Source organism: Erpetoichthys calabaricus, chromosome 3 (assembly GCF_900747795.2).
Source record: "Erpetoichthys calabaricus chromosome 3, fErpCal1.3, whole genome shotgun sequence".
Classification (NCBI taxonomy): Eukaryota; Metazoa; Chordata; class Cladistia; order Polypteriformes; family Polypteridae; genus Erpetoichthys; species Erpetoichthys calabaricus.
Window position 1 is genome coordinate 301,229,395 of NC_041396.2, and position 15,542 is coordinate 301,244,936.

At 41.3% G+C, this 15,542-nt stretch overlaps 1 protein-coding gene across 1 annotated transcript in view; it reads left to right on the forward strand.

The window, feature by feature from the left end:
• The first annotated feature begins 234 nt into the window (after nucleotides 1-234).
• Nucleotides 235-15,542, forward strand: part of copz1 (COPI coat complex subunit zeta 1) — a 54,168-nt gene continuing 38,860 nt past the window's right edge. The window contains exon 1 of the mRNA XM_028798597.2: nucleotides 235-335. Within this exon, the coding sequence (XP_028654430.1) occupies nucleotides 318-335 (18 nt within the window). The 5' untranslated portion in view covers nucleotides 235-317. The remainder of the gene's footprint in view (nucleotides 336-15,542) is intronic.

The following is a 15,542-nucleotide window of genomic DNA, read 5'->3' on the forward strand; positions in this document are numbered from 1 at the left end:
CTCTATGTAAACTTTTACTTGTGTTGGTGTAAAAAAATAATGTTTAGTTAACAAAAAAAAAAAAAATCTGTCAGGTAACTGGCAGTAACAGTCACCAATAATATTAACCAGATGGGTGGGTCTTCTAAATAAAAACCAATAGTAAGCCGATTAATGCTAACATCCAGCCAATCGAATGCCTCAACCTCGTCGTATAAGGCGGGACTTTCACTGTTGACCGCCCTTTCCCTCTAAGCAAATTTTTCGAATGACAGGTAGTACCAACCAATCAGAGTGACTTACCTTTTTGGCCAAGTCCACGTCGGCAAGAGTGGAAGATGGACGCTTTAATACTGGTACGGCACCATTGGCGTGATAGTGGGAGAAAGTGTCTTGGGTCGCTTTTTTTTCTTTCAATTCGTGAAGCGTTTTAAGAGCATTGAAGTAAGCCCCCTGGAACTGTCTTGTGTTTTCGTATAAGTGTACAGTTTTTTGTTGTTGAGAAAGGCTGAACTTAAAAAGGCGGTATGACAGTCGGGCCCGCTGTTTCTTTGAAGCCGAGGCCTAAATTAGGAAGAGTAGCCGAGGAGGAGAGAGCCGAGTAAAAGTGCACGAGAGGCGGACGCTTGTCAGCGCGTTTAGCAGTTTATGAGCTACGAAAGACAGCGACAGTTGCACGTGTTTTGGGAATATTTGAATGTAGCCTGAAATGGTATAAGGTGATAAATTAAGATGTAGATATTTTTCTCAGTTTTTTTCTACTTGTATTTTCCCAGCAACAGTGTTGTGTTGTGTTCGTCTTGCAAACACAATTTCATTTGTACTTTGTAAACATCATGTTAAAGTAATGTTCACCTTTGCGTTCTTGTAAAGAATAATTCCTCTCTGGGGCCAGTATTCAAAAACTTTATTTTAATTAAGTACACGATTCCTATCAACTAACGCTTATTATTTTATGTAAGTAATTTCTTAAAAGTTTGAGTTATTGGGTGCATGCAGTGCCTTGCCCCACGTATTGGCACTGATAAAAGTTTATGATGAGTATGTTGGACTTTAAATCCCAAGCCTACTTTGATCATTTCCAGTTTCTGAAATCACTTTACTGTATACAGTGATGGCGAAAAGTGTTGAGAATGACTCTCAAGTGTTGGTTTTCACAAAATTTGCTGCTTCAGCGTTTTTAGATCTTTGTGTCAGATGTTTCTCTGGTACACTGAAGTAGAATGACAAGCAGTTCAGAAGTTTCAAAGGCTTTTATTGACAGTGACATGAAGTTTATGCACAGAGTCCATACTTGCGGTGTTGGCCCTTCTTTCTTTTTCAAGACCTCTGTGATTCGCCCTGGCAGGCTGTTCATTAACTTCTGGGTCCAATTCTGACTGATGGCAGTCCATTCTTGTAGAATCAATGCTTGGAGTTTGTCAGAATTTGGTTGGGGGGTTGGTTTGCCCACCCGCCTCTTGAGGATTGATCACAAGTTCTCAATGGGGAGTTTCCTAGCCATGGACCCCAAATTTCGATGTTTTGTGACCAGAGCCACTGAGTTGTCACTTGTGCCTTCTGGCTCGGTGCTCCATCATGCTGGATTGTTCATCTAACTGTTGGTCACCAAACTGTTCTTGATGGTTGGCAGAAATTGCTCTCGGAGGATGTTTTGGTCTCATTCTTTATTCCTGGCTGTGTTTTTAGGCCAAATTGTGAGTGAGCCTACTGCCTTGGCTGACATGAATGATCTCGGGATGCTTTACTGTTGGCATGACACAGGACTGATGGTAGCGCTGCTCACCTTTTCTTTTTTCCGGATGCCCCATACCATCAGAGACAATGACTTTCCCCCAGCAGTTAAATCCCAGAATATCAGTCTGTCCCTGATGTTTTGCTTGGCTTATTTGCTGCCCTTCTTGACGCCCACCAGGCCATCCTCCAAAAGTCTTTGCCTCACTCCCACCTATCTGCTGCCATTCCTGTGCCAGCTCTGCCCTGATGGTGCCCACAGCTGAATAAACTTTAGGAGACATTCCTGGCTCTTCCTGGACTCTCTTGGGTGCCCTGAAGCCTCCTTCACCTCTCTATTGTAACTCAATCAACGTGACAGAGTGACCTCCAGCCTTGTCCTCGTCACTGTCACCTGTGTGAACAAGAGAATTACTGAGGTGACATCAGCAGGTCCTTTGGTGGCAGGGCTGACATGCAGTGGTGTTTTGTAATGAAGTTCATTTTCATGGCAGAGAGGGACTTGGCTGTTCACTGCAATTTATCTGATCACTCGTCAGAACATTCCTGGAGTCGATGCAGATTGCCATCCTAAAAACTGAGGCAGCAAACTTTGTGAAAATTATATTTGTGTCATTCTCAGAACTTTTGGCCACAACTGTTCTTTATGCGTTACTGTCAGGTCTGTTTGAACAGTTGTACATATTCGGCTTTTGTAAGCTGGGGTGGTTTAAGTCGTCTACCAGTAACTTGTGTTGCTCCCAAATGCTGCTGTTCAGTTTGTTTAAAATCTACATGGAGATCAGAAGGACCCTTGGTGTTTTCCACCCCACTCACAGGTGACCTTTATAGGTCTTTGTTTTTTATGGGTGAGGGTAGTGCTGGGTGGTATGACCAAAATTCTATATAATAATAATAATAATTCTTTGCATTTATATAGCGCTTTTCTCACTACTGAAAGTGCTCAGCAATTGCAGGTTAAGGGCCTTGCTCAAGGGCCCAACACAGCAGAGTCCCTATTGACATTTACGGGATTTGAACCGGCAACCATCCGATTGCCAGTGCAGATCCCTAGCCTTGGAGCCACCACTCCACCTATTTGATGGTATTTTTCAAAATTATACCGGTTTCACGGTCTTCAACGGTATTTGCATGAGTGGATGTTAATCACATTTTCCACTGCAATTACTGCAGTAGACTGGCTAAGAATAGCTTATTCCACTGTCATGAGAATTGTACATTGTACAAAAAAAACTTTTTAATGTACACAAGTATTAATACAGGTTTGCATGGCCCCATAAAGTGATAGTTTTCAAGAGGGTGGCACTAATGAAGAGAAGGAATCACATTGCATGACAGTTGCAGTCAAAATATAGAACCATTTTATTGAACAAATTTTGCAAACAACTAAAACTGTAATTTTGACAACATATTTTCAACCATACAAAGAGGCATGTAGACTTGGTAAAATATCCAGAGGTGCTTATCAAAAGTTGTATTGCGCTGAACATGTCTTAGAAAAGGAATAAATAGTAAATATGTTTTGTAAACCAACTACACTTTTTGTTAATGGTAACAATCGCTGTTCACTGATACGTTAGCTATATGGATTGATTTATTTGTTGTAGGCAGTACCTCTAGCAAACGCATCTACAAGTGACGTCTGACTCGAGTGTCCCCTAGCTTTTTCAGTTTTACCCAAGGATGTAGAGGGTGCCAATCTTAGTTCCATACATTCATGGTACTCCAAAGCATGTTTGCGGCTAAGGTGGTGCAGAAAATTGCTCGTGTTGCAGCCTCCGGTGACAACTTAAGCTCAACAGCATTTGCAGTAAATAGTTGATTGATAGATAGATAGATAGATACTTTATTAATCCCAATGGGAAATTCACATTCTCCAGCAGCAGCATACTGATACAATAAATAATATTAAATTAAAGAATGATAATAATGCAGGTGAAAAACAGACAATAACTTTGTATAATGTTTAATGTTAATGTTTACCCCCACCCCCCCCCCCCCCCCCCCCCCCCCCCCCCCCGGGTGGAATTGAAGAGTCGCATAGTTTGAGGGAGGAACGATGTCCTCAATCTGTCAGTGGAGCAGGACAGTGACAGCAGTCTGTCGCTGAAGCTGCTCCTCTGTCTGGAGATACTATTTAGTGGATGCAGTGGATTCTCCATAATTGATAGAGGAGTCTGCTGAGCACCCGTCGCTCTGCCACAGATGTCAAACTGTCCAGCTCCATGCCAACAATAGAGCTTTTGTCCAGGCGTGAGGCGTCTTTCCTCTTAATGCTGCCTCCCCAGAACACCACCACGTAGAAGAGGGCGCTCGTTACAACCGTCTGATAGAACATCTGCAGCATCTTATTGCAGATGTTGAAGGACGCCAGCCTTCTCAGGAAGTATAGTCGGCTCTGTCCTTTCTTGCACAGCGCATCAGTATTGGCAGTCCAGTCTAATTTATCATCCAGCTGCACTCCCAGGTATTTATAGGTCTGCACCATCTGCACACAGTCACCTTTGATGATCATGGGGTCTATGAGGGGTCTGGGCCTCCTAAAATCCACCACCAGCTCCTTGGTTTTGCTGGTGTTCAGTTGTAGGTGGTTTGAGTCGCACCATTTAACAAAGTCATTGATTAGGTCCCTATACTCCTCCTCCAGCCCATTCCTGATGCAGCCCACGATAGCAGTGTCATCAGCGAGCTTTTGCACATGGCAGGACTCCGAGTTGTATTGGAAGTCTGATGTATGTAGGCTGAACAGGACCGGAGAAAGTACAGTCCCTTGTGGCGCTCCTGTGTTGCTGACTACAATGTCAGACGTGCAGTTCCCAAGACGCACATACTGAGGTCTGTCTTTAAGATAGTTTTAAAAACTAAAAACATTTAAAACCAGACAACAGACGTGGCTCCTTTTTTCTTCTATGTCATCATAGTCAACTTTATCGTCTGCTACAGCTTCAGTTTTGGAATGTTGTCTGTCCATTTTCACCGCTCAATACCTCCACTAATGTGTGTACTCTTTTGCATGCGTGTTTAGCGGTGTAGCAGTGAAAAAGGTCCCCCCTTAAACAGTTTCCCACTGCGCCACGTTCCGAACGTTGTTTAGGCTATTTAAACCGGTGTTGCAGTATAAGAAATCCAAATTGTAACAATGAACTGGTATACCTTCCAGCACTGGGGGGGGTGGGTCATACTGGGGCAGCTCTTCACCAAGTATGCAGTGACAATGTCTTTCATTCATAGAAGTACATGTCGGAGTTGAGAGTCGTTGGTGTTCTTTGAGGCCTGATGCTCAGCTGGATGCATTTATTCTATCAGACATACAGGGTGTCAGTATGGTGATGCTGACTTGTGAGGCTCCTACTCCTGTTGAGAAGAATTTGATTCGGCAACGCCATAAGCTGTTAAACTGGCTTGCACTGTATGCTTGCAGATTGTCATGTCATTTTTCTATCCCGCTTTATCCAAATCAAGGTTGTGGGGTGGGGGTGCTGGAGCCCATCCCAGTTAGCAGAGGGTGCAAGGCAGGAACAAACCTTGGACAGTCGTGTCATTTTCTAGCCCGCTTAATCCAGATCTGTTGGCAGCAGCGTATCCCAGCTAGCACAGGGTGCAAGGCAGGAACAAACTCCAGACAGGGTGCCAGTCCATTGCAGGGCAGACAAGCACACAAACAAACTAACTAACTAACTCTCCAGGCCCAATTTATGTTTTTGGACAGTGGGAGGAAACCTGAGCACCCGCAGGAGACCCACACAGACATTTGAAGAACATGCAAACTCCACACAGGGACATGAACCCTGGTCTCTTCACGCCAACGAGCAGCCCGCTTGTAGAATGATGGTGCCTAATATGGATCTCCTGGTAGTCCCTTTTTATTAAATGCTTTGCAAATTCCAACGCATATATTCTTCTTTTTTTATATGTAGGATTAAAAAGCCTAAAAATCAGTTCCAAAATATTTAAAGCCTTAACAGAGTAATAACTTTATCTAACGTTTTGTTTTGTCAGGATCGCAGACTTGCTAATTTAGTTTTAGAATTAAATAAGTCGGTGCGTTCAAAAGAGATAAATGTTGATATTCTTCTGGACAGCGTCATTTTCTGCATACAAAATTTAGCTAGTACAGTGATCCCCCGCCTATCGCGGAATTTACGTTCCAGACCCATCGGCCTTTTCTTCTTTAGGCTGCTCCCGTTAGGGGGTTGCCACAGTGGATCATCATCTTCCATATCTTTCTGTCCTCGTCATCTTGCTCTGTTACACCCATCACCTGCATGTCCTCTCTCAGCACATCCATAAACCTTCTCTTAGGTCTTCCTCTTTTTCTCTTCTCTGGCAGCTCTATCCTTAGCATCCTTCTCCCAATATACCCAGCATCTCTCCTCTGCACATGTCCAAACCAGCGCAATCTCGCCTCTCTGACTTTGTCTCCCAACCGTCCAACCTGAGCTGACCCTCTAATGTCCTCATTTCTAATCCTGTCCATCCTCGTCACACCCAATGCAAATCTTAGCATGTTTAACTCTGCCACCTCCAGCTCTGTCTCCTGTGCCACCGTCTCCAGCCCATATAACATAGCTGGTCTCACTACCGTCCTGTAGACCTTCCCTTTCACTCTTGCTGATACCCATCTGTCACTAATCACTCCTGACACTCTTCTCCACCCTGTCTGCACTCTCTTTTTCACTTCTCTTCCACAGTCCCCATTACTCTGTACAATTGATCCCAAGTATTTAAACTCGTCCACCTTCACCATCTCTAGTCCTTGCATCCTCACCATTCCACTGACCCCCCTCTCATTCACACACATGTATTCTGTTTTGTTCCTACTGACCTTCATTCATCCACTCTCATATCTCCACCTCTCCAGGGTCTCCTCAACCTGCTCCCTACTATCGCTACAGATAAGTTTCATCAGCAAACATCACAGTCCATGGGGACTCCTGTCTAATCTCGTCTGTCAACCTGTCCATCACCATTGTTCCAGACCGATCAGCAATAGGTGAAAGTCCGTGATATAGAAAGACCATATAAATAAACATATTTTTGTATAGTTTAACCCTTAAAATACCCCTCCCACACGCTTTAAACACATGTAAACTTATTAAAACACAATTTGTAAACACATGTGGATGTCGGGCTAAGGATTTGAGTAACATAATAATAGTAATATGTAATGTATATGTATTTATACACATCTCTCTCTTTCTGTATGCATAATGGAATATGTAAAAAATAAAAACATTTTAAGCTCGGTATGGGTACTGACCAGTGAAGATAAACTCCATAACTTGAATGATGATGATGAATTAGCTGTGCAGTACACGATGAAGTACTTATGTAGGTGATGAAGGTGATGAGTACGTACTGCACAGCAAAGCAGAGTATTTACAGCTTTTCTGAAGGCTCGCCTTCAGGTGGTTTAGGAGGGGTATCTTCCTGCTGCTGGATGGTAACTTCCGCTGAAGACGTAGGCGTGTCTTCTTTGTTTGTTGGGGTAAGGAATATCGTTATAGGCAGTTGCTGGCGTTGCTTCTTCTTTTGGGCGAGGAGGTTTTTATAGACTTCAGTGGCTGCCGCCCGAAGCATTTCGGGATCCCAATCATCTATCGTTGCCTGCAGTTGTTTGGCCGTTCTCACAACTACTGCCAGCCATTCAAGTGATGGGCCTTCGTCGTCTTTCTTCCCTGGACCCTCTTCTTCCTCCTCCTCAATTGCAGACTTCGTGAGTTCAATCAAATCCTCGTCTGTTAGAGGATTTGAATGTTTATCGATGAGGTCTTTAACATCATCGTGCGTCATGTCATTGAAGCCTAATATTGTTCTAACAAACTTTTGTCTAGCACATGTAGTGACTGCTGAAAACCGCATGCTTTGTTATGAATTGGCTGCAAAGTACACTACAGGTAGGATGTACTTATTGAATTTTTACTCCATTTTTATTTATATACAGTACAGGTGTGTGTATGTGTGTATATATATATATGTATATATATATATATACAGTGGAACCTCGAGATACGATCACCTCTGTATACGAGAAATTCAAAATACGAGGAAAGTATGAGCGAAAAATTCAGATCTAAATACGAGCATTGGCTCACGTAACGAGCCACGTGCCAGGCTGTGGGTATAGCTCGCGGCTTAGCGAGGGGGCGTGGTAGCTGTAGCGAGCCGCAGGGCGATCTGCGGTGTCTGCGTTTCTCACCTAAGTGCACAGGTGGGAAACTGCCCACAACCATGATTTGTCCTGTGGCTGATGGGCTGGGCAGGGTTGCCACCCGTCCTTTAAAATACGGAATCATCCAGTATTTGAGAACGAAATTGCGTGTCCCGTTTTGAATCAATACGTATGCGTCCCTTATTTTTTTGTATTAAAAGTGGTAACCCTAGCAGCTGCCATGTCTTCCCCGCATATATAGAGAAGCACGAGCCGGTTAAGGGGGAGAAGAAGTAAAAGAAAAGAGAGGAGAGGAGAGAGAACGGAGGTTGCAGGAGGAGGCAGGAATCCGCAGCAGTAGGAAGTCGGTGCGAGAGAGCGAGCGAGTACAGGCTCGCGTGTAGCTGAACAGGCGAGCCAAACAGCTGAAGCAGGACGGTGTAGAGAAGGTCAGCTGCATTAAGTGTCTCGCCTGTTGCAGAACCCGCATGGGAGAAGCAGGTGAGACGCTAACAGAGAAGAAGCACCGGGGATTGTCATCTGTTTTTTGAAGACTGCTTCCTGTTGACGTTTTAACCTCGTGTTAAAGGATTGTTATTCTTATGTACTTTAAACCTCCACTTCACAACTGTTTTAAGGGTTATTTATTTAAAGATTTATTGAATGCTCTACTGCACTTTGGACACCTGTTTTGATTCTTTTAATAATCAGTTATATTATTTACCAGTGTTATTTATTAAAGGTAGACTACAGTATATATAATTTATCAGTGTTATTTGTTAGGAAAAATGATTTTTATGTTAATATATTTGGGATGCGGAACGGATTAACTGGATTTCCATTATTTTCAATGGGGACGTTTGTTCTAGATACGAGAAATTTGCTATACAAGCTCAGTGCTGGAACGAATTAAACTCGTATCTCGAGGTTCCACTGTATATATATATATATATATATATATATATATATATATATATACACACACACACACAGTGGAACCTCGAGATACGAGTTTAATTCGTTCCAGCACTGAGCTCGTATAGCGAATTTCTCATATCAATTTCTCATAACGAAGCGATCGAGAGCAGATCATCTCAGAGACACTTTGATGACACGTGAGACTAGACATTACAACCTTAGGAAGCAAAACCCATGAGACGGTGACCTTTGCACGTCACGCCCTACTTACAATTTAAAACAAGTTCGCAGAAATCTAACCTAGCAGTTGTTGGAATGCTTGTGGCAAACACACTTCAGGTGCTCCCAGCTCTTAAAACAACAAGAAGAACACGCAGCTCGCCAGCAGCAGTTGCAGCAAGCCAGCAGATGATCTGAGCGCATTTCCTTAGGGTGCATTCAGCCGTCATACCCCCCTCCTTCAGAACACTAGCGGCAGAGACACAAAGTGACAAAAGGACAGCTACTGTACAGGCTTTCAAGTGATTGATGCAAAGCGCGACAAGCAGAACACACAGCTGGCCAGCAGCAGTAAGACAGTTCAGACCCCTTCACAATGCGAGCAGCGTTATAAGTCCCGCGAGAAAGAGATTTAACCACACCGAGACAGGAAATAAAGGACAAATATTATTTTTACAAAAGTTTTAAAGTAAAAATGAAAATAATGCATATGTAACGATTCCCATGAAAATAACAATCTCTTTAAATTGTTTATCCAGTAAACCCAAACCTTGGGGTGGGCGAGCAAAGCGTGTAGGGGGCAGAGCCCCCTAGTAGTAGTAATAATAATAAATCTTGCCTGAACAAAGAATTTTTAGCATATCTGTGAGTACTGGGCAAGAAATGCATCTTGCTTGGTATCACCAGGGGTGTTTTTGATAGATTTCTTTTATACAGTGCATCCGGAAAGTATTCCCAGCGCATCACTTTTTCCACATTTTGTTATATCACAGCCTTATTCCAAAATGGATTAAATTCATTTTTTTCCTCAGAATTCTACACACAACACCCCATAATGACAACGTGAAAAAAGTTTACTTGAGGTTTTTGCAAATTTATTAAAAATAACAAAACTGAGAAATCCCATGTACATAAGTATTCACAGCCTTGCTCAATACTTTGTCGATGCACCTTTGGCAGCAATTACAGCCTCAAGTCTTTTTGAATATGATGCCACAAGCTTGGCACACCTATCCTTGGCCAGTTTCGCCCATTCCTCTTTGCAGCACCTCTCAAGCTTCATCATGTTGGATGGGAAGCGTCGGTGCACAGCCATTTTAAGATCTCTCCAGAGATGTCCAGAGATGACACCTGGCGTTTACACCAAAGAGTTCAATCTTTGTCTCATCAGACCAGAGAGTTTTCTTTCTCATGGTCTGAGAGTCCTTCAGGTGCCATGTGCCTTTTACTAAGGAGTGGCTTCCGTCTGGCCACTCTACCATACAGGCCTGATTGGTGGATTGCTGCAGAGACGGTTGTCCTTCTGGAAGGTTCTCTCTCCATAGAGGACCTCTGGAGCTCTGACAGAGTGACCATCGGGTTCTTGGTCACTTCCCTGACTAAGGCCCTTCTCCCCCGATCGTTTAGTTTAGATGGCCGGCCAGCTCTAGGAAGAGTCCTGGTGGTTTCGAACTTCTTCCACTTACGGATGATGGAGGCCACTGTGCTCATTGGGACCTTTAAAGCAGCAGAAATTTTTCTGTAACCTTCCTCAGATTTGTGCGTCGAGACAATCCTGTGTCAGAGGTCTACAGACAATTCCTTTGACTTCATGCTTTGTTTGTGCTCTGACATGAACTGTCAACTGTGGGACCTTCTATAGACAGGTATGTGCCTTTCCAAATCCTGTCCAGTCAACTGAATTTACCACAGGTGGACTCCAATGAAGCTGCAGAAACATCTCAAGGATGATCAGGGGAAACAGGATGCACCTGAGGTCAATTTTGAGCTTCATGGCAAAGGCTGTGAATACTTATTTGCATGTGCTTTCTCAGTTTTTTTTATTTTTAATAAATTTGCAAAAACCTCAAGTAAACTTTTTTCACGTTGTCATTATGGGGTGTTGTGTGTAGAATTCGGAGGGAAAAAAATTAATTTAATCCATTTTCGAATAAGGCTGTAACATAACAAGATGTGGAAAAAGTGATGCGTTGTGAATACTTTCCGGATGCACTGTATAATGGAGTCATAAGTGCCTTTTGTATTCTATCGATAAACTGAACCAAGGGTCAGGTACGAAGATTTTAGGGATCAAGAGTTACTGTTTTGCAACACACAACAGGACCTATTTATTTAGTATTGCCAGTCCACCCAACCCGCATGTCTATGGTCTGTAGGAGAACATTGCAAGAACATGCAAACTTCCCACAGAGGCGACCCGGGAATTGAACCCTGGCCCCCTTGTTGTGAGGCTGCAGCACTGCCACTGTGCCATCCGGATCTCCTCGTAGTACTTTGTATAATTAACCAATGACTAACACAGGTGGGCACCATACCTTCCATTACTGACAATTTGCTAGCTCTGGTAGCCTGGATCGATGTTCTCAGGCACTTTTTTATCATCAACAAGAATCCATCCTTGCCTTTATAACAAATGAGCACCAGATTCACACATTGAGATGTCATTGAACGTGGTGAAATTTAGGCAATAGTGTGAGACTGCACCCTAATTTGTTTTGTACTGATTATATGAAGGTATGTATTTTAATTAGGGCTATCAAAAGTGTAAGTGTTCGTTCATGCGGTTTACGGAAATTTCACCTCTCACACTTCACCCCAGCACGTTTTGCCTCCATGATATTTCTCCCCCACCCCAGTAACTTCTAATGCCCACACCCAGACGTTTTGAGCATTGGAAGTTTCTTGAAAAATAAAGTGAATAATTGTTATCAGCGTTCAAAACTGACTTTTCCTAATTTAAACATTTTTGTAGCAAAATGATATTTATCAATAGTGCATCACTTAAATGAAACACTCTGTAAACATATATACATTTTTATTTCGATTAAACAAATCCAAACTATTTTACAAAAATTAATATTGCATGCCATTGCAAAAAAAATACATAAAATACAAATATGTACTAAATTAATATCTTTTGTAATTTTAATGTTTACAAAAAATAATGGCCGTGAAAGAAGTTTATAAGAGTTGCTTTTGTTTTAAAACATTCCCGGAAGACTCGAAAGATAAAAAGTCGTTTTTTTTTTTGTTTTTTTTGTTTTTTTGCAATCCTAGTGGTGGCAGATTTAAATATCCCAGTTCAAGTCAAAGGTTTATCTATTAAAGGATATGTTTGGTATTTTTCAAGCCAAAATTATTTCTTCTCAAAGAGGATATACCGTATATGCATTTTCAATGCAAAGTTGCGTTGCGTCTGTAAATTTAAAAAAATGCATAACCTGCCCTTGTGTTTTATAATGAAATCCATGGAGCATAATGAAAAATTAAAGTTTAAAAACTTACTGAATGGGTTCCATTTATTTATTTATTTTTTCTTCAAACCAAGGACATTTTTGAGCATTGACCAGTCTTCAGATTGCACCCACAAAATAGCTTATACATGACATTTTCGAAAACATAAAAACGGTGATATGAGATTTGGTTATTTTAAAAGAAGGCAAGCTGTGTGCGATAACTGGGGGCTTTCCTTCTTCTGCAACAACCTTTCACACCCAGGGATATGGAATCCTCTCGAAAGACCAAATCACAGTAATCTTTTACTGTGGATTCTCCGATCACATTTTTTAAGGCTGATACCAATCACGTTACTTGATCTGTTGATTCTGATTTGTATTTTATTTTTAAAATATTTTTCCCCTTTATCTCTTTAAAAAAAGCTTTTTACACTAAGCTCCTGAATAACCAGATGCATAGAAGCTGTATTTCATATTTTAAAGTGTATTTTTATAATTAAACTATAGACCACAGGTGTTGACTTTTAATTTTTTTAACAAAATTAAAATCCATACACTTATTGTTCAGTGACCATAAAAATGCTAAAGTAAAATTTCCTTGAAGTACGTACTTTAGCTGATAGAAATATATCCGTAATACATATGGCATAAACTAAAATGTTTCTTCATAATTACTGTATATACTCGCTTTTAAGTTCTCCCTCGGATAAGTTGGAGCTTGATTTTACCGTATAATCTCTGGTATTTTATATTGTCGTTCATATAAGTCGAAAGCGGAAAACTCGCGCTATTGGTCCAAGAGATTATGATATGCTAACGCCCTCCTGAGAGAGTAACCACGGAGCACACGGCCTTTATTGTTTCTATGTATTATGCCAATGTGACCACACAGTAATACCCAAACTATTCCGAAGCGACGTTTGCATTGTTTTGTGTTTTTTGTATCTCACACCCTCATACACCTTCATCATAAGAGCATCCCTTATCTACGATGAAGCGTTTGATTAGAAGAAAATATGAAGCTGGTTTTAAATTAAATGCTGTTAAAGTGGCGAAAGAAATTGGTAACTGCGCTGCTGATGTGAGATCAGAGGAGGCAAGAAGATGTTAAAAAAAAAAAAATACAATAAATGTATTTTTGAACGGGCGTATGATTCTGGGTTTGATTTTATGATAGACTCTTTTGGGTTTCAAGACACGACTTATATGCAACTATATACGGTATAAGCTGTCATCGTGTTAATTTTTTTCTGTAATGTACCTATCTGAAACGAGGCTTAATTTAAACAAAAAAAAAAGTCGTTTAAGGTTCTTTGCATATATTTTGGTCACAGCATGTAAAAACTAAAGTCTGCAATGTGCCCTTTAATTACAATGTCTGAATTGTTTGATTTGCAATTTTAAATTGAGGAGCATAGGGGCAAATCAAGGAAAAAAGATGTCATCGTCCCAAACATTATGGAGGGCACAGTGTGTGTGTTGTAGCTGTAAAGTGGGTGGGAGTGGAATTCTGTTTAGATTAGTTCTGCATGTTGTTCTGCTCTTGACTATAGCACTTGAACTGGTGTGTTCTCTCTCTCTCTCTCTCTCTCTCTCTCTCTCTCTCTCAGGGTGGCCTCAATGGCTGCAGGCTTTCATTCTAACCCTTTTCTTAATTAGTGATCGTTTTTTGCTGCTAATTAAGTTCTTTTGAACTTTAATTGATTTGGTTTTTAAGAAATGTTCCCCTGAGTTTCTTCATCGTTTCTCTGAATTGCTTTATTTCTTTCCTTAAATGGCACCCAAACAGAAGTGAAATGTGAAGTGAGTGAGCCAACAGAAGACCACCTAAGTCAGGGCCTCAAACTCCAACCAATTTCACTCCGACCAGTTGCTTAATGAGGCGCTGAGTTTTGTCATTAATTTAACCTGTTGTTTAATTCCACGGCTTGTTGCTGCTCTCATTGCGCAATAGCAGCAATTGTGGATTTTCTCTTTTCTTAGAACAGATCAGCATTCCTGAGACCTTCACCTTTCTTTATTTTCAGATATTGTATGATGGTCACAGTTTGCTGGTCCTGTTTTTGCTCATTTTCTATCTCATTATTGTTTGGCTGCTAATTAAGGAAAAAGAAACAATTAAGGGGTCTGAGTTTTCAAGAGCAAGTCAAACAAAATTAATTCAAAAGAAGTTAATTAGCAGCAAAAACAGGTCACTGATTAAGAAAAGGGTTAAAATGAAAACCTGCAGCCACTGTGGCCCTCCAGAACTGGAGTTGGGCACCCCTGATAGATAGATAATGCAACGTCTGTCTGTCCGCTTTTCACGAGAGAACTACTTAATGGATTTAGTTTGGGTTTTTTCTAGAATTTGCTTGGAACATTCCGGTTGATTTCACAACTTCTTTCAATGCACTAAGGATCATAGTTCGCTTGCAGGAGCGATATATTCGCGCTAATCCAAGACAGAGGCTGCGGGACGAGGGACAAGTGACGTCAGGAGTGGGGAGTCGGTCTGCCTCTGCGTTTTGTAGCGTAACTTTGCCTCTGCTTAGCTAGCGATACCTTTTTTGTTTATTGATTTTTAAAGATCGTCCTGTTTCATTACTACACAGGCGGAGCCACAAGGGAATGGCTGGTACTGCATGATAAGTGTCAGCGTTCAGCATAACTAATCCACAGTCTACGGTTTTGGTACTCTCCTTTAAAATGTTGTTCTGTACTATTGCTAGTAAACAAACTCATTTCCACAGAAGTTTTCTAAATTACTTTTCTTAGTGCTGTAGAGTGGCAACGTGTTGCACATTGATTTGCACATACAATAAACAGTGTCACTGTCACATGTGCATGTGAGAATATGACATCTGCTGCTGTCTTACATCTTGAATTCAGGCAAGATGGCAACGTAACGTTCTCGTGCATGGTCACTCCTTTGCCCTTTTATCGTAGGGCACATTCCTAGAACTTTCCTTTATGGTTACTCTATTCAGGTGTGCGAATTCAGTTAATTGAGCAATGTCCTTAGACATTTACAGGTGTATCATTGAAATCAATCAGAAGCTTAACATTTTGGAACCCATACACCTTGTAGATTTTTGGTTGTGTGTGTCACATAAATCCAATCTTTAAAGCTTTACTAATCTTTAACTTTTTATGAAATAGTAATTTGGCTGTTTACATGGATGTTTTTAGGTGTGGTAAGCCATTTATTTGCTCAATATGCAGGCAGACATCTGTGCCTAATGATTCACAAGTAATTTTTTTTTTTTTTTTTATTTCTCATGGGCAAGTTGTGAAATGGCAGTTTTTCAATTATTTAAGGAATC